The sequence below is a fragment of the Furipterus horrens genome, unplaced genomic scaffold, assembly GCF_987537825.1.
Source record: "Furipterus horrens unplaced genomic scaffold, mFurHor1.1.pri manual_scaffold_5, whole genome shotgun sequence".
Lineage (NCBI taxonomy): Eukaryota > Metazoa > Chordata > Mammalia > Chiroptera > Furipteridae > Furipterus > Furipterus horrens.
Window position 1 is genome coordinate 134,424,632 of NW_028327175.1, and position 23,226 is coordinate 134,447,857.

At 37.9% G+C, this 23,226-nt stretch overlaps 1 protein-coding gene across 1 annotated transcript in view; it reads left to right on the forward strand.

Annotated features, from left to right (window-relative positions):
• HPSE2 (heparanase 2 (inactive)) overlaps nt 1–23,226 on the forward strand; it is a 631,267-nt gene that overhangs the window by 464,313 nt on the left and 143,728 nt on the right. Inside the window, exon 7 of the mRNA XM_090277853.1 lies at nt 12,393–12,486. Coding sequence (XP_090133979.1) covers nt 12,393–12,486 — 94 coding nt within the window. The remainder of the gene's footprint in view (nt 1–12,392; nt 12,487–23,226) is intronic.

Consider the following 23,226-nt stretch of genomic DNA (forward strand, 5'->3'; position numbering starts at 1 on the left):
ACTGAACAATCCTTCTAATTATGGGATAAACCCTATCTAGACTGTGGTTTTTTTTTAATACATTGCTGGATTCTATTCACTAATATTTTATTTTAAGATTTTAGTTTCCATATTTATAGGTGAGATGACTCTAAAATTTTGTTTTCTTGTACTATTCTTTACTGCCATTAGAATAGGGGTTACACTGTCATAAAATGATTTAAGTAGTTTTTGTTCTTTGTTGTTTGCAACAATGTATTTAATATAGATACTATTCCTTAAACTTGTTTGTAGAGAGCCCCTGGTCTAGTCATGAAGGAGTAGTTTGTTTTGGACTGATCCTCCAACAAAAACCAACTCTAAAAGTTGATCAAATAATAAAGTAACCTTCCCACAGCATTGGAGTATAACCAATGCAGGGAGTTGGGGGGCTAGGATACTTGAAAGAAGAGAAATTCATGAAGTGAATCCCTTATAAACATCATCCCTAGATTATTTTCCTAAAGGCATTTTCCAGATTACAGCCTACGGGAGTAGAATTTAAGCAGAAATAATATCCTTATTGGGCTATGGTGACATAATCAGAATATGGGGCTGCCAAAGTGACTGGCATTAGAGGGTAAAATTCTAGAGAAAAGCAAAGCACAGAGAAGAAGACCAAAAATATGAATACAAACTTCCCACAAGCCATTGGCCAAATCCTCAACTTCATATACAAGTGATTAGACCCCTAGAAACCAAGCAGAAAAAAGCAGCTGAGAAGTGAAAGTGCTGCACAAAGATTTCAGCGAACACATGGTAATAGAAAGGCAGAATTAGAACTCAAGTTCTGGTAATGTGTAGGGGCTTTAATAAATTCTTCTGGTTTTCAGTTGCGACTCTGCAAGGCTCATACCCTAGAATTAATGACCTTGCTCTAGAAGTAAAGAAAGTGTCTCAGGAGTAAGGACAAATCTGAAGCAAACAGAACGTACCACTGCCTTAAACCAAGCTTTGATAGAATCAAGGTGATCTGTTGGTATTCTGTATTCTTTCCAGAAGAAAACATAACCATCTTTGGAGAGTGGCAAATCATCCATAGCCTTTAAAATTTTTCATTCACTATGTCCAAATCCACGTGACAATTATGAAGCATACTAAAAAATAGAACTAAGTAGCAAGAAGTTAAGAAAGGAGAAATACATACACACACATGCACACTCAGGTGATTCTGGTGTTGGAGTAATCAGACAAGGAATTTTAAATAACTCTGATAAGTATGTTCAGGAAAATATGAATAAAAGGTGAAAAACAGGATTTTAACAGAGAATTGGAGTCTATTTTACAAAAGTTAAGTGGAAAATCTAGGAGTACAAAAAATATCTCTTGATGTGTTTAACAGCAGACACATAAGATATAACAAAAAATAAGATTAATTGACTCATGGACAAGTTAATAGGAAATACTCAGAATGAAGCAAGGGGGGCGGCAAGAATGAGTACATGGAACATGTCGGATACAGTCAATTGGAGTACCAAAAAGAGAGGAGAAAATGCAACAGAAGCAGTTTTTTCAAGACAAAATGATCAAAAAATAAAAAAGCCACAAATTCATGAAGCTCACATCCTCGTAAAGTTAAACCTAGAATTACCATGTAATGCAACAATTCCACTCTGAGTTATATACCCAAAGAATTGAAATAAGTATTCTTTAAATTGTAAATGGGCATTCTTAAAAACAAATACTTGAACTTGAATGTTCATAGCAACACTATTGACAATAGCCAAAAGGTAGAAACTGTTCAAATGTGCATGAATGAATGAATTAATGTATAAACAAAATGTGGTATATGTATGCAATGAAATAAGTACTGATACATGTTACAACATGGACGGACTTCAAAAACATTATGCTAAGTAAAAGAAGCCAATCACAAAGGACCACATATTTTATTTTTTCCTTTATATGGAATACCAAGAAGAGATAAATCTAAAGGGACAGAAAGAAGATTAGTGGTCTCCAGGTTCTGGGAGAGGGGTGAATGGGGAGAGACTGTTTAATAGGTATATGGCTTCATTTTGCAATGAAGGTGTTTCAGAATTAGATAGCAATGATGGTTGCACAACGTTGTGAATACAGTAAACTAAATGCCACTGAATTGTGAACTTTAAAATGGTTTATTTTATGTTATGCAGTTTTCCCTCAATTTAAAAACATTTAGAGAAGAACCTCAGCAAATTACAATAAGGATACATACAAAGAAAACCACACCTAGATAAATCATTTGTCATACTGCTAGAAAACAAAATCAGCAATTGAAAAAAGATGTCATTTTATTATCTTCTAGCTCCCATAGTTTTTGTTGATAAGTCAAATGTAAGTAATGTGGTCACTCCTTTGAAGACAGGCTTTTTTTCTTTGGCTGTTTTTAGATATTCACTTGATCTGTGCCTTACACCATAATGAAAACGTTGATTCAGGACAGATCACAGGCCTAAATGTGAAAGATAAAACAAAAAAGCCTCAGAAGAAAACATAGCATGTTCTCATGACCTGAAAGTAAGTAAATATTTCCTAAATAGGACATAAAAATCACTAACCCTGAAAAAAAAGATGATTAATTGGACTTGATTTTGATTAACAATATCTGTTCATTAAATGTTAAAGAAAAAAAAACATACAAAAGTGGAAAGTCACAAACTGAAAGAGGATATTGGCCTTACACAAGAATATACAACAAAAGGTTTGCATCCAGAATATATAAAATATTCCTGCTAGTCAGTAAGAAAAGATGAAATTTTATCTTAACAAGGACAGAAAAAAAAAATGATAATGCGCTTCACAAAGTGCCCTTTTCCACATATAGAGCAGCCCTCTGAGATTTGTAGTGGAAGTTGTCGGTACGAGTTGCCATTCTGAATTTGAATCCCTATTTATTTTTACTATTTGGAGATTTACCTTCATTTCAAATTTAACTAATATTCTTTCTTTCTTTTATTTGTGCAGCATTTCTACATGTTTAAGATTGGATAGGGGATTCCTAGCATCCACTCAGTCATGTGTGTTTACTTAAGTCCAAATTGCATTTTTATGAAGTCAGTTTAGATTAGAGTGGGTGATATGACCTGGGATTGTTTCTGGATTCATGACTTTATATTACTATAAATCATTGTGGGCACAGTAGATTAGAAGAGTTCACAGAGAAGGAAGCTATTTAGACTAGGAAGAGTGAAATAGATCTGGAGATTTATATAATTGTTGGAAACCAATGTTGGAAGACCTAGTATAGTTTTAGCACCTTCTTTTCTGTTGAGCTTATTTTGAGCACTTCTTCTTTGTCACTAGGGACCTGGTGGGTTTTTGTCTTGTATAAGCAAAGGATCTAATAATGTTCAATGATTCTCTAAGTTTGCATCTACTCACAAATCATATTACCTGAGATACTGATTAAAAGTGTAGATTTAAGGACTCCACCCAGGACATTCAGCATACTTTCTATGATGGTGATTCATATACTAAAGCGTGAAATTATTACAGATAGATACCAGAGAGAGGTATACTCTTACCAGTGGCGGTTGTATATTCAACTGTAGGAAATCTTGCTGATAATACTTAATTCAAGAGGATAGCTTGTACTTTTCTAGCTGTAGAGGATTTTGACTGTCTAGTGTGGCAGTTACTAGCAACCTATGGCCTGCAGGCCAAACCCAGCCTATCATGGGTTTTTGTATTGCCAATAAATCTTACCGAATGTTACTTGCATCTGTAAATGGTTGAAAAAAATAAAAAGAATAATATTTTGTGATGTGAAAATTTTATGACATTCCATAAAAAAGGTTTTATTGAAATACAATCATGCTTATCAATTTACTGATTGTCTATGGCTGTTTTTACATGACAATAGCAGAGTTAAGAAGTTGCAACAGTGACCACGTAGCCCCCAGGCATAAACGTTTGCAGACCAGTGGGCAAGGCTATAGGCCTTTACCTTAGTTTAGGCCCAATAATCTCCCCATAACCCCAAGGCTGCCTCCCCTTCTTTACTGCCTCTCACATCCAACACCCACGCCCTGACTAAATGTCCTGTAGTGAAGCCCTGGACTACTGTTCTTCATATGAAAGAAGAAAGCAAAATTGCCCTGTTCTCATTCAGAAAGAGCCTTTAAATTTATCTGTGAATTATTCTGTGATCTTTGAGGAAATATATTCTGAAAATATTAAGTAGCTCTGATTATATTAATTCAGTCCTTACCAATTCTTGGTGCCACTTAGGAGGGCCAATTCTAGCCCCAGGAAAACATAAAAATGTCTAAAAATTTTCAGAAGAGGAAATTCATTTATGACAGACTAAAGGTTAATAGATTCATAATTCAACCTCAAACTATATTGTATCAAATAAAACATTTAATCTGACAAAGAAGAGAGTGTTTTTAAACTTTGTAAGAGAATATGACTTACTGAAGCTTTCCTAAATATTCAATAAGATCAAAGATTGATATTAGAGAAAAGAAAATAAAGCAGGAAGTAAGACTAAAGGGCTTTGCTTTGCTTGTGTATCTAGAGGGCTAACTATACTGTGTGAATTATTGAGTGCCTTTTTTTTTTTCACAGTTTCCCTCAGCCTTCCTTCTGGGCTCTTTTGTGTCCAGTAACGAAATGATAAAAAATAAATAAGTTAGGAAGTAAGAGTAAATGGAAAATAGAGTTAGAAGAACAATAAAGCTGTGCAAAAGGTTAACACTAAAATGTTTATGAGCTTGTTTTATTCTCTTGTTAGAGATGGGCTATAAATTTCATTCTCTGTTGCCAAGCAGCCAACGCAAAGTGGAAAACAAAATCTAGTGTCCTTAAGTCAAAAACAAAAGTAATTTTTATGAGAAACATCATTTTTCTGATAATAAGTCTTGAGATAAATTTTTCTGGTGGGTCCTCTAAAAAGTCTACTATATGATGACATGGATGCTGTTTCACATGCACACATACATGTAATAGAGACAGTTTTTGCCTATCTTATTCTTTCAAAAACATGGATACAAAATCCACATTAAGAAAAAGGCGTGGCATACGGACTGAGGAAGTGCAAAGCAGAAGTAATTTCTCAATCTCGTATATAAATGATAGTGTAAAAAATAAAACTCAAATAGGACACTTACATGAGACCTTTGGGCAAGTCATTTTTTGCTTTTCTATTTGTATATATTCCTGTGTGCATCTGTTGGATGACATCATAAGCAAAAGCAATTTATTAATACCAATTGAAAATAGGATTCTCATGTGTTGAGGATACTGTACACCCAGTGGTATCACTTGATTCTGTGTCAAAAGAGGAGATCTTGAGCCTTGGATCTGGAATGGGCCTTAAAAATCATCTTGGTCAAAAATGGCAAATATGTGGCACATGTGCCTTCATTTCTTACTCTCAGTACCATGGCAGACATCACTAACTGATCACATTAAAACACTCACTGACAGTGCACATTGAAGCTAAGGCTATTATTTCTCAACATAATGGTTAATGTAAGTATTGCCAAAAGATGAGTGCTGGCACACATAAGAATTCTTTTAGTGGACTTCTGGTTTTAGCCCCAACATGTAAAGAGCTTTTAAGTTGTTACTCTTATTCATTCAACACAAACAAGATAAACAATTTGAAAATAAACAACTTTTCTTGGAGAATTACGATTGCAGGGCAAACCAACACTCTGCAATCTACAAAGACAGGTGAATCCAGAGTCACCACCAAAATTTGCTTGCTTGAAACAGAGAATACTGAAACCATAAACTGGTAGAAACACGTAAGTGGTAATTTTGATGACTTTCTAGAGCGAGACTTAGTGTGGACTAGCTTGAAAGTGAGGAACTCCTGGAGGCTTCAGTCTTTGCCCCTCACCCTCCACTTCTCTTGAATCCAAGAAAAATGCCCTAGTATCTCTGGCCAGGGGACAGTAAGAGTTATCCTTGTGGAATATAATCAAAGCATTCTCTATAACAAATACCAACTCTCTTAAGGAAAAGTTATAATGAGAGCCTTGTCCCTTTGGGGGAAGGGTATTCCTCTCACCCTAACTTCTCTAGTCTCCCTGTCTCACCTAAGGAGGAATAGCTTAAAAAGTGACATTTATAGCCAGAAATACAGACCCAGTAAAAGACTGAGATTGAATCATAAAATTAGGGAACAATTTTCTTCTTCTGTACCCAACCACCGCATCAACAGGGTGCTAATATAACAGTGAATTCTAGCTGGAAGAGCTGCAACACAGACTCTCCCTGAGAAGGGAAGCCTGAAGTCAGGAGATGACTCACAAACAAGGACTTCAGAGGAATTTGAAGCCTCTGGTACCTACGACTACAACAAACACATAACATAGCCCAAATTCTAGGCCAACACCTCACAGTAAAGACCTATATATTCCAGCTTCTATTACTGAATTCAGCATGTTGGCTTTCAACCAAAAATCAAGAAAAACACAATCTGAACAAACAAAACAAGCATCAGAACTAGTGTTAGATATGACACAGATGGTGGAATTATGAGAGGAATTTAAAAATAATTATGATTAATATGTTAAGGGCTCTAATAGAAGAAGTGCACAATATATAAGAATGAATGAGCACAGGGTAGGAGAGTTGACCCATTGCAAAGAATATCAAGAATAATGTCGCCTCAGAAAGAAAATCTAAGTGCAAGTTTGAAGAATGCGCCCAGCAGGAAACCCGAGTGAGGGCCTTTGGAGGAGGGACAAAAACAATTTATTAAGCTTTAGAGAGATTCAAGTCAGCTTCTCCAGTGTTTGGCTGGAAGGTGTCAGAATAGGTTTTATAGGTCAACAGGGTTGTTCTAATGATTATCCAAACTTTTCCCCCTTCAGAGGGGAAGGCCTCAGTTTTATGGAATTACCTGCCCAGTCAGCAGGCTGGGTGTTAGAATTCTGAGCAGACTGCCCCTCCTCCCTAAAAGCAGCAGGCGGGGAAATAAGTCCGGAAATTCCTGAGCATTGGCAAGCCAGCACTAATGCAATTACCTGAAATAAAAGAAGGGGTCAGATAATAAGGGGCAAAGGTTTTTCCTTTTAAAGTAAAGAGCTCGGTAAACAAAACCAGCTGCCACTGGAGCCAACAAACTCTCCTCATTAAATGTTTTTAAGAGGTTAATGGGCATAAGTGGCTAATTGTAGTACAACGTTGGAGACTGAATCTAGGGACCTGGAGAAGGGGGAAGACGAACCAGGGTTAGAATCTGGCTGCAGGGACAGGAAGGGGACGAGCCCTGCCCCCGGCAGAGAACCCTAAAGTGGACAGAATGGAATTGAAGTAAGAATAAGCTGATTTTAAGTCCAGAGTCTCTGATGTTTCTGTCAGTATCCCTGTGAAGTGAGTTTGGGAGTCTAGTCTGGGACAGTTTTAAGTTTATATGCTTGTAGAATAGGATTTGGAGTAAGTTATTAAAAATAACTAATTATGGGAAATTTTATGTGTATTTACTATGAAAACCTCTGAAAGGGTATAGAGCAAAATGTTAACAATGGGTTGGTCTTGGTTTGGGCGTATCCGTGGTTTTGCATTTTCATATTTTACTGTTGTTTATGTGCATTTTCTTTTTTTTTCAATTTTTTTTTTACTGTTTATGCTATTATAGTTGTCCCAATTTTCTTCTTTTGACCCTCTGCCCCCAACCTCTTTTTCCCATAATCCCCACACTGTTGTCCATATAAAAAGCAAAACTGTAAATAAGATGAAATATCTTAAACTGGAAATAAAATTTAAAACTAAGGAGGGCAAGAGATTTGGTGAATGAATTGGTAAGTGGTTCCATTTACTTTGTATATTCTGTCATCTTTGCTACCTCCCCAGATGTGTGCTTGATATTACCTGCCAATCTACAGACCAGCAGAAGAAGGGGTGAAGGTTGCCGGTATTGAGCCAGACAGACTATTTGTCCACACAGAAAGGTTCCAGCATTTCTGCACAGTCTCTCCTGGCTTCAACTTTTAGTTGAACAGCTCAGATACTATGGTGTGATTCCAAGAGATGCTGAAATTTCAAGAGAGCTTGGAGGAGGACTATGATTTACCTAAATGTGTGTCTTCGTGTTTCTAGAACCAACCATTCTGCCAGGGTATATGTGGACGATATCAAAGTATCTCTAATGATGGCTTTCTTTTCTCTCTCAATCCTTTCTTTCCTTCCCTCAGTCCTTCCTTTCTTCTCTGATTTTTTTAAGACTTCTGGCACCTTTGTAGCCATTACTAAATGAATGAACTCTTGTGGAGAGACTGGTTGGTAGCTAAGAATATCTTTATCATTCCCAGTGAGAAAAGTAGAGAAAAGCAGAGAAAGTTGCCCTCAGGTCACTATTTAGTCAGCTGGAATCCAATTCTACTTCTTTTACCTAGTCTTAGTGAGAAATCACAATCATCGTCATTTTTAACAGCTCTTACCGAATGGTTGCCACAGGCTACCCCACCTCCTCCATATCCAAATCTAAATGATATGCCAGGCCCTTTACTACATACAGGCCGCCTCTATCAAAGAAACAAAGCTCTGTAACAGGAAGGAATTTTAAAAATAAGCACAGATTGTCAATGTTGAATGTTTTCTTAGCAGCTTCTGAAAGGTACAGAAAGCTTAACTGTTAAGGATTCCCAAGGAAGGGGCTTAGGTATTTATCAGATTCATACCTGTGGCTAAATTGCCCCTCTTAAAAGTGATACTAAATTCTGGGGGACCAAATTTCTTACTTCCACAGTATAATATAAACATGAGTTTAAGGCTACAAGGGAAAGTTGCTAAAACTTCTCAGTATAATGTGGGGCTTCCTCTGACATCCATAAGCAAATGTGACTCAGACTGCAGTTATTAAAAAGATACCATGCTGGTCAGGTTGGAGAAGGATGGGAGAGATTCTTAGTTGGGCCAAAGGTAGAGGCAATGCTGAGGGCCATAGTTGAGAAGCATTTCAGAGGGTGTTTGACATCTCTGTTAACTTATTCTCTTGGGAGCTCATCTTTATATAGCCATGGCTTTATTTATTGCTTATAAACTGAAAAAGACACCCAGGTCAACACTACCTGTCTCAACTTTTCTCTGTATTTCCTCTTTATATCTCCAACTACCTATTGTGTATTTCCTCTTTGATATTCTCTGCATCCTTGATATTTCAAACCAAGTCCTTCATCTCCTTGGAAAAGCCTAAAACCTCATCTGATTGGCCTGCACATCCTCAGCAGCAGTGTTCCCTAAAACAGTCTCTCTCATAAGCTCGTAGCATCATTCATTCCCTTCCTCTCTTTCTTACACTCCACAGAGCTTTATTTTATTTTTCTTCGTCCTTCACAGACTCTCACTTTTACCTCTTTCCATGACGTCCCTTACTTAGCCCCAGATTCCTTCTTACCTACACTGTTGCGATAAGATAACCTTGTCAGGCTCATTTCCTGCTCCAGTATAATTCACAGCCCGCAGAAATAGCCTGAGACCAACTGAGAATGATTGGATCCAGCTTGTTAGGTTAAATGTGGAGCCAAGAATAGGCTCTAAACAGCTTACGCTGATGTTTTTACAGGAGTTCTCCCCCTGTGTGTTAAATGAAGGAGGAACTGGACTCTTTCTTGGGTCTAAGAAAACAGCGATTGAGTGGACAGTAAGAGGGAACAAATTTTAGTCTCATGTTAGAAGAGCCTTTCACGGCTTCAAGCTGTAGTACAGTGGAGGAGTACTAGTAGTCTAGAAAGTGGGTTCCCTGTCCTAGAGAATCACTCCTCAGGGCTGATGTAGCAAGCTTACATGGTTGACCATGAAGGTCTTTCCAAGCTCCATATTTTTGCAACATAATCACAGCCCTCTCCACCCATCATCCCTCTGCCTCCCACCCACTGGCAATGTCTATTCTTGCTGCTTCATACTTCCCTCATTTCCTGTCCTACAGTAGATGAACATGCTCTCCTTCCCCAGACAGATGCTCCCCTGCTCACTGCATCCATGGCTTGCAGTCTAGGTCACTGCCACATTGGGCCCTTATGTCACCCAGAGGCTAGATTTGGTTATTGAATTCCTTTTATGTGCTAGGTTCTGACACTGAACATTTTTTTCCCCTGATTTGATTGGTATAGTAAACCTGTGAAAATACTATCTTTTTTTTAAAACAAATTTTAAATATGGGGAAACTCAATTATCAAATAAGTAATGCATCAAAGCTGTATTGAACCAAGGTTTTCTAACTCTAAGTTCTTGTACTTAAGAAAAGAAACAAAAGGAAGGAGGGTAAGAGCGAAGGGTCCCTCAACCCTGGACCATGGATTTGTGAGATAGGGAGGGTGTTCATAGGGAATCCTACATATTGAAAAGGTACAACTGAAATTTCTTATCTTGGTAAGTATTTAACTATATGTGTTGCCAGCAAAATTTATAAATGTTGATGTTTAAAATATTTACTGGGAACTAACAAAGAGAAAAGAGAAAACTATAATGTATTTGATTAAAATACTAATTACAGTCCATTTTTATCATATGCCTAGTCATCGTCTAAAATACTAACAAGTATTCATGTCTTTCAATGTGTGTTAGATTAACATTGCATGAATTATTTTAAATTTTAACACTATGTTTTAATATGCCTAGCTTTCATGTAATCTAATCACAACTTTTTAAAAAAATCAGAGGTGCTAATAGTGAAGTACTAATAGGAAGTAATGGATGTGGACAGGCCTAGCACTCTGTGTTGCACATAATAAATGTTTATTGGATCTCAGTCTAGCGTTTGTACCAGGAATAAGGTGAAAGGTCATGTCATTGTTTTGTTTTATTTCCTAATATAAGTAACCACAAAAATTTTCAAGAACATCTACGCTTTGATACAATACCAGTTTTAGAATTCTACACTCACTAATTTAGTCAGTCCCATATTGTTTATGACCCCATCTTTGTGAGCTGAAAATTAGAGAAATTAGAAAAAAAAACTAAGAGGTATTCAGTTCCTACTGGGTACCAGACACTTAAGTTTATGTGCTTAACATTTAGTTAAGACTGAGAAGTAAATATGTTACCTCTCTTTTAAGAATAAGAAAACTAAGGCTGATAGAGGCCAACTATCTTGTGCAAGATCATATAGATAGGAAATAACCTGATTTGGAATTTGAACTCAAAAATCTTTGGCTCCAAAACTCATAATCTTTCCAATATACCAACGTTGGATTCTGTAGAGATGTCTGGGGTGGTGAGGAAGGCCACAGAAAAGGGTGAGTGGGTGGAGTTCATCTCCCACCCTCACTTCAACCAGGGTACCTGCTTTACAATTTTAAAAAATTAACCATTCTACAACATCATGTATTGGTATGGGAATTTGACATTATAAAAGAATTTTCACATGGTTCTACTAAAAATTAAATAATCTATCATTAGCCCTCAGCCAATGAGACCTGAAAAGGCATCTGAGAGCCATAAGCATTGATTTAAATTGATTTAATTTGGAATTTTGTAAAGATGGGGGTGTTGAGGTTTGAGTCACCTAACCCTGGGCCAGTCTCAGCTTAGACTTCAGAGTAAGAATTCACAAAGAGGCTCCTAATGAAGTGGATGGAACTGTTTGAGTTATATGTTCACAGCATAGAATCAGCACAATTTTCTGTTTCACTGAAACTATCTCATAAAACCTGTTCGCCAACATACCCATGAGCCTTCGTACTATTTTAGGAGAAGGCTCCTGGACTTGAATCTATCTGACTGATTTACTTGTTTGTTTATTCATTCATTCACCATTCATTTACTTTGGAGATAATAAAAGAAGGCTGACTACTGGGTATTTTGCCCAGGAAGGTGAAACCTTCGAGACTTACTACACTAAATCAGACTTTTGTGGTTGGTGTTTGTTTTCTTATTTAATGGTGAGGAAACCTATAGAAATGTTTGAGTACTCTTTCAGACCTCTCACACACCTTTATTACTTTAAGATCGGGATAGGGATGGTATGGGATGTGTGTTAAATTACTTTCCCTAGCGGGGAAAATGTAAGGGTTTCTCCTTTATTGTTTCATGGATTCCTATCTATTCCTATAGAGCAGGCAATGCAGTTTCATGTGACAAGGACTGAAAAAAAAAAAAAAATCACAACATTAGCCTGCAGATAGAGATGGAAGGAGACTGGACTTTGGGTGGTGAACAGATGATGCAATATACAGATGATTTATTATAGAATTGTACACCTGAAACCTGTATAAGTTTACTAAACCAATGTCACCCCAATAAATTTAATACAATTTTTAAAAAGAAGACAAAGTATAATATTTATTTGAAAAGTACCCAGGGTCAAACTTTTTAGGATATAAGAACCTAAGAGAACCCTGGGCTCTTTTCTCAGGCAACAGAGCCCTCTGGCTAGCAAAGTGTATGTAGTTTCCTGCTCGAGATTTTGTCTGATTTTTATTTTATTTTTATTCCAGTTGCTACATTGATGGCCGGGTGGTCAAGGTGATGGACTTCCTGAAAACTCGCCTGTTAGATACACTCTCTGACCAGATTAGGAAAATTCAGAAAGTGAGTAAAAGTCTCCTGGGAAGAAGAGGAGACAGTTTGGGGGTAAGGCAAGGGAAAGGTCACAGGGGCCCTGCTGGATGTCAGCATTGTGGGAACCAGGGAAGAAAAATAGTATAGTCCAGATTTGCATGGTCCAGAGATCCCTCTCATAGTTGATGATTGTTCATTGTTTTTCAAATTGAGAAAGATTTGGACGTGATGTTCCAAGGTTTAAAAGCCTCTCTATTTTAATAACAAATGTTTTGTAATAGTTTGCTTCTAAATTGTGAGTTTCTTAAGGATAGGTTTACTGCTTTCTTTTTTGCAGAGGTTGATTTTGGGTTAGTTTAAGAAGAAAATAATTACATTTATTTAGTGAAATTTTGACCTGGGGAATTGGCAATTGTGAGCCTTATTTATACTATCTCTAGATGTCTTAGAATCATCCAAGTAACAAAGAGAGATGTGAGGAAAGCCATATTAAACAATTGCATGTAGGTCCTATTAACAAGACACCTTTGGTCAACAGTCTCAAACTTGAGTACAGTCAAAATCACCAGAGCTTACTCATAAGTTTCCAATCTCACTTCAGATATTCTGATTTAGTGTGTCTAGAGTGGATCCCAGACATCTCTGTATTTAATAGTCATCTAAGTGACCCTACCCAATGTAGACCACATTTTGAAATATACCGGATTAGTTAATTCTGAATCATGAGGACCATATGTCTACAATTTCCATCTGCCTCTACGAAATGGTGATTTCACATCTTTTGTTGCCTAGTCAGATCCTTTTCCAGAAACTGGGGACTTTTTGAACACTCAACTATCTCTTAAGCATATTAAACAAATCTTTGCAGAAAAAACAGCAACAGATAGGCCCCCCATTAATATAGGATAAATAAGTAAGTGAACAGACAAATGATTGAATGGCTCATGTATAAAATTAGCTGTGAAATAAAATCCTATTTAGAGCAATCATAGAAAAACACTTTCGATTATTAAAGTGGAAGTCTGTACCATTTTTGCATTCATACCAATGTCATTCTCAGATTACAAATATCCTCTGAGTACTCTTATTATCAAAGCATTATAGAAGCTGGGAAGCCTCAGGACTTCTGGACTTTTGCACCCAGTCTGATCTCTCTCTTTCTCTCTCTCTCTCTCTCTCTCCTCTCTGTCTCTCTCTCTCTCTCTCTCTCTCTCTCTCTCTCTCTCTCTCTCTCTCTCTCTCAGGCTCAGGTGTATTGTCCAGCACCCTCATCTATCACTGCCATCTTCTAGGCAAAGCCTAGGAGAACTACATGACTTGAAATATCTGTCAGTGTTTGACATTCATTTAGTTTTTAGTATCTAAATAGTTAATATTTGCTGAGCACTTAGCAAGTCCTAAAGTACCAGATGCTGGGATTCAAAAAGGAAAAAGACATGGTGTCTACCCTTGAGATTTAATGCTTCCTTTGTGGGGTTGAGAAACATATTACCTAATACTATACAATGTCAACCTATTGAACACTATAGTTTTCTGAGTACATTATGCTAATCTAATATTAAGTCTTGCTCTCTAAATAGAGGGGGGAGATTTCTCTCATTTATTAATTTGTTCATTTTTCCGTTCAACAGATATTTATTGAGTGCTTACTTTATTCCAGGCACTATTCCAAGTGTTTGCATTACAACATTGTATAAGATTGACAAGTCCCTATATTTTTTACTTTTCTGGTTTTGACTTGATCAAAGTGGAAGTGAAATGATTCAGTGGTATCATGGCATTGACAGGGAAGGTTCTAGCTGTGGTCCTGTAATTTTTTAAGTAGAACAAAAAGGTCTAAGTCAGAACTAAGACGAAGGTGTTGGGAATTAGGTTCTTTTTTCCCATGAGCCATTACCCTCCACCACTGTATACTCCTTAACCATCAGCTAAGCTTACCTCCTGGTTTGTGTAGTAGTCAAGGCCAAAGGAACTTAAGAAAAAAGGCTCAGACTTGTGCACAGTTGAGATTCAGACCTTTAAAAACATGTCTTTTGGTTGAGGAGGGCAAAGTGCTGTTGCAGGGAGGAAGAGTGGAACCTCTAAGGAAATGACATATATGCAGAAAGTACCTGACAGGGGACAGCTAAAATTAGCATTAGGGCCTGGAGTTACCATGTGGCTATTACAAATAGAATATGCTCAGAGGTCCCCTCAGGCCTTAGTTCCTGTTCTGATTATGTCTTGCTGCATAACAAATCACCCCAAAACTCAGTGGCTTAAAACAACCATTTATTTTACCCAAGGATTCTGTGGGTAAGGAATTCCCACAGGAAACTGTGGGATGACTTGGTTTTCTTCCAGGATGTCTGAAGCTTTCACTGGAAGACTCAAAGGCTGGGGTGACTCCAAAGCTGGCCACTGGTACCATCAGAGGCTTGTTGACTCATACATGTGGCAGTTAGCTGATGCCAGCTCTCAGCTAGGGCCTTTGTGGGACTACCTGCATATGAGCTTCTTATGCAGCCCGGGCTTCCTCCCAAGGTTCTAAAGTCAGAAGTCCAAGGGAGAGCTGGATGGAAACTGTATCACCTTTTCTAACCTACCCTCAGAAGTCATAGGGCTTTGCTTCAACGATAATTTATTGAGACACACACCAAGGCTGATAGAGATTCAAGGGGAAAGGAAATAAACTCCGCTTGATGGGGGAGTGGCAAGATTCTGGAAGAGTATATAGGACCAGAAATATTTTTGCAGTTATTTTTGGAAAATACTGTCTGCCAAAGTTCTATCATCCATGTTTCACTTAGTAGTCCTTTAGTTATTTCCCTCACTAGTTTTCTCTCTCCAGCTCTTTTACAAAGCTGCTGCCAGATATTGCCTTACATGGGTATCTGCTAGAGGTGTTACTGGATCACAGATTCCCTGAGACTTGATTCATGGGATAGGCTTTCCATTGACTGCAGCAGCCTGAACCCAGTTGTTATGGCCTTCGGGATGAGAATCTCTCACCACAGCCCAGGATGTGCCAGGCACTGGCCTGTCCTGGGGAGGTGAGGGCTGGGAGGAAACCAAAGAAGGGTCACCAAGCTTTGCCAGTTAAAAAGTTGCTTTTCCTGTTCCTGAAGTCCCCTGTGGGTAGGAAGGGGGTATAGGAAATTAGAGTCCAAGGTGAAAGCCTGGGCAGAGTGGCCAACCTGCTTCCTTGAGAGCTCCCAAAATCCATTCAGAAATGAGCCACATAAGATTTTAATATGTTTATACCTGGAACCCACACCCAAAAGCTAGAAATGAAATCTTTGTTTTTTTCTCTACTTTGGGAAGTTCAGAGAAGTCCTAATAACATCTCTCCCCACCTTCCTCCAGGCCCACAGTGAAAGAAAAAGGGTAGATTTCCCACCAAAATGGATTTATATGGGACTGGTTAGATAAATCAGTGGTGAGTCTGTTTGAATAAGAAATAGGATACAGCCTTTGAAGTCTGGTGGCTTGGACTGGAGTTCAGGCTTAGTTGGGTGACCTTGGGGCATTATTTAATTTCTGCGATTCTATACACACACACGCACACACACATGTATATATACAATACACACACACACATACATATACAAATACATATATATGTATTTTTATTTATTTATTTATTTATTTATTTATTTATTTATTTATTTATCTGTAAAATGAAGATGCTAAGAATACTATCTTCCTTGCCTCTTAGGAAGATTAGGAAGGTCATGTAAAGCGTTTTAATTGCTGTTGAATGCTAGTTCTTAATGCTTTTATTATTGTTGTTATTTTTAATAATTTATGTAAATGGAGAAGCTTCATACTACCTCTATCCTCAACATTTTTTTTTTTTTTGCTTTTTTTCTCTTTCTTCTTTCTTTAACCCTGGAGAGTATGATAGGTGATATTTTTGGCACTTCAAATGCAGTAACTCGACTGCTAGAAACAGCTGTGGTTTCCAAATTTGGACTGCCACTTATATAATTGTCAGTTTTCTGAGCAGTGGGTGAATTCTTATAATACGAAACTCTACATAATGCTTTTGAAAGCTAAACAGAGACAGTGTTTGGACAACCCACGTCTTTGGCTGATGCACACCCTCTCTCCCTTCCATGAGAATGAGGATAATCATCTGTACTTTGGGAGATGAGTCAAGGGAAAACAGCTTAGAATCTAACAATACAGGCAAGAGTCAGATGGGAAAGTAAGAGATGTTTAGGATACCGTACAGATGGTATGGTGTGGATAGCTGGGCTCACTCCAAAACAATGATGTAAGGACCAAGAAGAACCACTTTGGCTTAAGTAATTTGGACTCAATGATTGGTGTCTTCATCTCCTAGAGGAATTAGAGGAGGAAATAACACTTTTTGTTATTATTTTCAGCAATTCAATAAGCACAGGAAGGAGTTGGTGAAATCCCAGTCATAAGGGAAGTATTTCCAAGAATACTGTCTATATGATTGCATTTCAAGTACTAAATACACTCACAAGTGGCTTCCCTAATAGTAGAAAAGTTCCTTCTTCCTCCTTCCTTCTTTCTTCTCTTTCTTCTTTCATGTATTATTTGGTTATACCATTCTTGGTATTTTTCAGATCCTGGGATAAAATGGTAAGCAAGACTGATGTGGTAGCTGTCTTCATAAACCTGTGGTCTGGTGGGAAAATACTTAACAAAGCAAACAATAATAATGTCTCTCTCCTATAATAGGGACATACAGGGTGCCATGGGTGCCCATAGTGGGAAATACCTACCTTCTAAAGGAAAAGAAATATAAGAAGTCCTCTAGAGGAAGTTAACGTTAGGTCTAACACCTAAAGGACAGACAAGCTCTTATTTATAGGATTCTCAAGGTGTGAGTAGAGGACTCCTGGTTGTAGATGTATATGGTAGAGGGTATGGTATACATAGTGCATGATCATTCTTTTGCTAATATTATCATTGCTTATGATTGACGATAACATTTAATAAGGATTAACTCCTGAAATTTCAATAACTGCAGTAAAATTATGCCACTTTTCCCACTATATCTTAGTTGCAGGATCATGAAAGTATGTGAGGCAAAGGAATATTTAATTCTTTTAAAGTAATTAATAGTTCAAAAAAGAAACTTTTGTTCTCACCCAATCTTCTGAATTACCTACTTATTTGAGCCCATTAGTACATCAAGAGGGAAGTGGGTAAAAGGATAACAGTTATTCTTCAGGCTCATAAAATAACTGGGCTCATGAGGAAAAAATGAGGATAATGATATTAACTTTCTCTAATGAAGCAAACTGTAAAATGAAAACACATTACTTGGTTAAGAACAGTAGTATCACCACACAAATCAGTATCCGATTGATCTTCATTCATTCAATAATGTTGAATGTTTATTTCAATGCTCCAGTGCCTACCATAGTGCTTATCACTTGGCAGATGTTCAGCAAATGTCAGAGGGAGGAGAGCAGGCAGGCAGGGGGGAAGCCGCATGAGCAGAATCAAATAATGGAAGTGTAGCGGAAGTAAACTCGTGTCTCTGTCTCGTTCACATTTGGATCTAGTCACAGAAGAATCTAATCTGCTACTAACTTTCTAGCATAGTATTGAATAGATAGAAATTGATTTAGGCAGCTGTAAATGGACTATGGTTACATGTAGGCATACTATGAGATTGTCTTCTGGGTATGTGTTTAGGAATGAAGGAAAGATCTCTTTGTGGCTCAAAATAACATTGTACTCTATTTGCTAATTCCAGATATTTCATTTTACAAAAGTAATCTTTCATTATACAGTGGAATAAGTATATAAAAAATGTAAATATCCCAAGAAGAAGTAAACCACACAAGTTTAAAGTCATGCAATGGTGCTAATATCAAATAGAATGCCTTTTCCCCAAAGCAGGTTTTAATTGAGGGGAAGAGAAACACAGCCCAAGGAAGTACTCAGGAGAGTTAGAAGATCCCAAATACAAACTGTGTTGTTGTTTTTTTGTGTGTCGCTCTAACACCTTGGGTCACATTTCTGGGTGATTCTGAATTTTATGTGGCTAGAAGCTTATACAATGGGGACCTCTTTAAGAAGAAGAAACAAAACAGATTTTCACATGGTAGAAATACACCTGATCACATGAACACATTACCAGGGCCTGCCTAGGATGTTAGTCGAGTCCTGTGAAAGCTTCCAGAGCTTCCCAGTAAATTAGCCTCTGTCGCTCTACTTGGCTCTGCATCTGCAAATTGGAGAGTATGACCCAAAAGAAACTTTGACTCTGCTCTGTCATATAGGAGACGCTAATGACAAATTGGGACTCTAACTAGAAAGGTATGTTTACCACAAAAGATCCAAAGTTGAGGTTATTCTCATTGCGTAAACCATATTTTCTTGATTCTTAAATGCAAATAATTATAACATATACCATCATTAATAACAGCTGTGGGAGAGAGTAAACAGCTGGTTTCTTTTGATAATGATTATAAAAAACATCCTGATTACAAAACCATTAAAATGTGAAAAATGCATCATTAACTTCCAGAAATACAATTGTATTACCTTTTAGATTATAAATGCCATTTATTAAGTACATCATATGTTACTCACTCATTGAAGAAACCAGTGACTTGTTCAGGGTCACACTTGCTAAGTAGGAAAGTTAGAATTCAAACCCAGGCTCACCTAACTCCAGAGCCCACACTCTCATCCGATACACTATCTGCATCTTCCATACCTGTTAACCATATAGTATTTATATTCCTAACCACCCAACATTAGGAAGGTTTTTAAAGAAGTATACAGAAATTTCCTGGTGAAAGAACATCAATTTAATCCCCAAATCAACTGACATAATCTGGGGTGGGTGTTCTAGAAATCCAGTTTGAATGGAAGTTGGAACCACAATGTTAGATAGCATCTAATATTACCGCTAAATTAGATTGTGGAAGAGGACAAGGCTTTTCAGGGAGTGATTTGCATTCTTTCACTGGACTCTATTTATATACTTCATGTGCATAGGCTTTTGGCCCTGTTATGTGCTAAGCAGTGACAATGTGGAGCTATGTGCTGCCCATGGACATTGGAAGAAGGGCCCTGGGAACAAATTTCTGTTTGGGGCAAAAAGCTTCTTCAGAAGGAAGAGGCAACCTGGGGTGATTTACCAATGCCTCACATGGACATGGGGAGGTCATAGGGTTTGTCCTAAGTGAGAGGAAATTACCTCTGAGGCTGGTAGAACTTACCATTTGTCAGTGGGAGACTGTCCAGTAAGAGCAAGGAGTTAGTCACAGAAAAGGCTGGGAAAGGGAGGATGATTGATTTCGGTGAGAGTACCTGCTGTCCCATCTCTTCCTCCACCAACATGTACCCTTGAGCATGTTTTGAGGCTCTATGAAACTTTCTTTGTCATGTTTTTGCATATGCTCATAATTTCCTCACCTCCCCAGTGACTTTATCTTTTCTGCGTATGTCTTATTTTAATTTTATATATTTTTGCAATTACATTCAATTGCTTTTTCTGTGGTTTGAGATAACAAGAACAGTGAATGCAATTTTAAATCCTAAAAATGACACAGAAGCCACAAATTAAAAATTGATCTAATACCCAAAGAAAATGGGCAAATGTGGCACTCCGGAACAGGGAGATGATAAAAAGAAATTATACAGAAAAAAAAAATTAATGAAACTGACAGAAAGTACATTAGACAGATGAAATAAATCAAGAATAATGTGATGAGATATTGGAATGGCTGAGCTCAGAATAGCCCAGCTTGTCTAACCTAAGAAGGACATATTAAATATGGAAGCAGTTTAGTCAACCAGAAGCTTCTAGGTCTGCTCAAACAGAAAAATTCAATTATAAAGTGGGCAGAGCCCTGAACTGCAACTGTAAGGATTTGCTGTTTGCTGTTATGGTTTTGAGGCTCTCTTCTCTAAAACTCAGCCTTCTCATCAGTAAAATGTTATCTCATTTATTAACACATACATTATTTCATTATCTCATTATTTTATAAGTATTTAATAAGCATTCTATAAGGTATGCAAAAGGGGGAAAATGTGGATTTCTCAAGCTGCATATAAGAGGGAAAACAAATAAGCAAACAGAAAGTTACAACTCAGTATAATAAAGTCAAGGTCAAAGACAGGTTCAAAGAACTTTGGACCCCAGAAGCTAGAGTTAATTTTCTGAAAGTTGAAGTAAAGTTTCACAGAGGAGGTAATATGAATTAAGCTGTGAAAAAAAAAAATCAGACAATGTGGCTGAGGAATGGATAGGAGAGAAGGCTATCAGTGAATACCTAAAAGAAGACTATGTAGTTGAAAATAATGAGTCCATTCTGTGCTGTGGAGAGGGAGGAATGGCAGAAGTGGTAGCTAAGGGGTTTATGAAGGATCTTAGATACAAGTTAATTAAAGCAGTTGGCATCGCATCCCAATGGGTCAGTCGTTCTCACTGTCGTTTCATGACGTCTAACATACTCCCATGGAGAAATGGATGAAAGAGACCATAGGTTGTGTGCGGTTATTGGCTCCTTAGTTTCTTGTTGTTGTTTTTTTCTTTCAGTTAAAGAAACATTTCGTAATTCTGGTAAATGAAGAGAATGCTATTGTGGCCACTTTGAATCCTCTCTTTCTCCCCCTTTTTATTTATTTTTGTTGTTGTTTTTTGTTTTTTGTAAATCATTCCCCAGATCATTGCTTTTACATTCATGAGAAACAAGTTACTTGTAGCACATATCCTAACGAATCTCACAGACTCTCTCAGTGACCCCACGCAGCAGTGCGGAGAGTGGACTAGAGGAGGATGGACTTGGTGGGAAGACCAAGGGATAAAAGATAAGATCTAGCACTCAGCAAGGAGAAGAGGGGGAGGAGATGACAGACTGGAATGATCCCCTGTTCTTCTAATATAGAAGGTAGCTCAGAGTCAAAAACACACAAGAAGGATGGAAAGGAGAAAAAAAAAAGGATGGAAAGAAACATAGGAACATTACTTAACTCTAACCAGGACCTCCTACAAATATAATATGGATCAGAGACAGAGGCACTCTGTGCATAGGTAAAGTTTAAGAAGCTTCCTGAAGCTTTGAACCAATGATACAGGGGACCACTTCTAGTTTCTTAGAGAGCTACCACTCTTCCTGAGGTCCTGGGTAAGGTCGGTTTCTGAGATGCTGGAATTAATGGACTCCAGCTTTTTTTGGAGGTGGGCCTCCTGCCAGGGCTGATTAGCCCAGCTGGCCTGTCCACTGTTCCTGTTTTATTGCTTCCTTTCTCATTAAGGAAGGTGTTGGGTTTGGATAACCATAAACAACATGTCCGCTACAACAAGGCTACCATCTCTTGCACAGCCAGTGGCTGAGAGCAGGCTCTCACGAGTCTTTTTTTAAAGACTTAGGTCAGTTTTGGAGAAACAGGAAAAGGAAGTCCAGTTTTGAAAATGCGCCATGGAAATGGTTATTTTTCTATTTTTACTGTTTTTCCTTTAAAAAAAATTCAAAGTGGTAGAAAAAATAAAACCTAAAAAAAAAAAAAAAAAGTAGTGCTATTTTTCCCAACCTCTCTCTTCCCTCTCACCCCTCCTCCTTCACACTAACCCCCTGAAATAGTCCTGATCCCTTAAACCCAAAATGTGAGGGCAGAGAGCGGGGTTTCCCTTCACACCACCCTGCCCCCTGCAGGCCCAAGGATTCTGATCCATGTCGGTGCCCCCAAACTCCCTTGGCTACGTGGGCCCTACGGCTGAAGTCTATTTAGAACAAAGAAGTGTTGACAGAGAGCCAACCACTGGGCCTCTCCCTCTGCCCTCATATCAGTAATCTCAGCATTTGCCCTTCTCCCTCCCCAGACAGGGTGTTCCTTAAAATAACCTTCATTGGCACATCATTTCTCACCAGGAACGTACCCTTGTTTTTTCCAATCCTGCAATTTTCTCTCTTCCAGCACAGGGAGAATCATATTTATGCAGAAAACCGCAGGGTTGAACTATAGCCCTCAGTTTCTTAGAGTTTCACTTTCTAAGGGAATTTTGCAGGTGGTTACATCTGGTTTTCCTGATTCTTTTTCTCTCCTATACTGCCCGCACTGTTTTCCTCCTCAGTCCCAGCCAGCACCCAGCCTCAGTACCTTGCCACCACATTACCGTCATGGTTTTCTCTGCTCATGGTAGACACGCCTTTCACCAAGCCTCTCACCATGTTACAAGAGCTGTAAATGCCCAGAAAGTCCTTGTTGATCTGTACCTGCTTACAGAATCTTTACCATTAGTACTTTCTAGGAATCTCTTTTCCACAGACCATTACATGTAACTCGTTTAGGTTTTGTATCAAAGTTCTACCTCACTGTGTGTTTTTTGTTCACGTGGCTTCCTCTCAAAAGACAAGAATTACTCCTGTGTTGACAATGGATAAATGAAGTACTCTGAATGCTAATTCTGGTAATGTGAATAAACATGTGCATTTTAAATTCTAAACAGGCCTTTCTCTGCTACTTAGCATATGCCTGGCCTGTTACCTACCACTACAAGCGTTGTGTCCATAGGAAAAGCAACCAGCTCTAATGTTAGATTGATTCAGATATAATCACCTTTGCTTTGGACAAGCAGAGAGGTCTAGATAATTTTGATATACACTTCAAGAGCTTACCATAGAGCAGACACTTTTCTGAATGCTTTATATCACTAGGTAACTTAAATATTAAAAATGCACACACACTGTTATTGAGATATAATTTACATACCATAAGATTCACTCTTTAAAAGTATGCAGTTCAGTGACTTTTACTATATTCACAGAATTGTGAAACCATCACCAC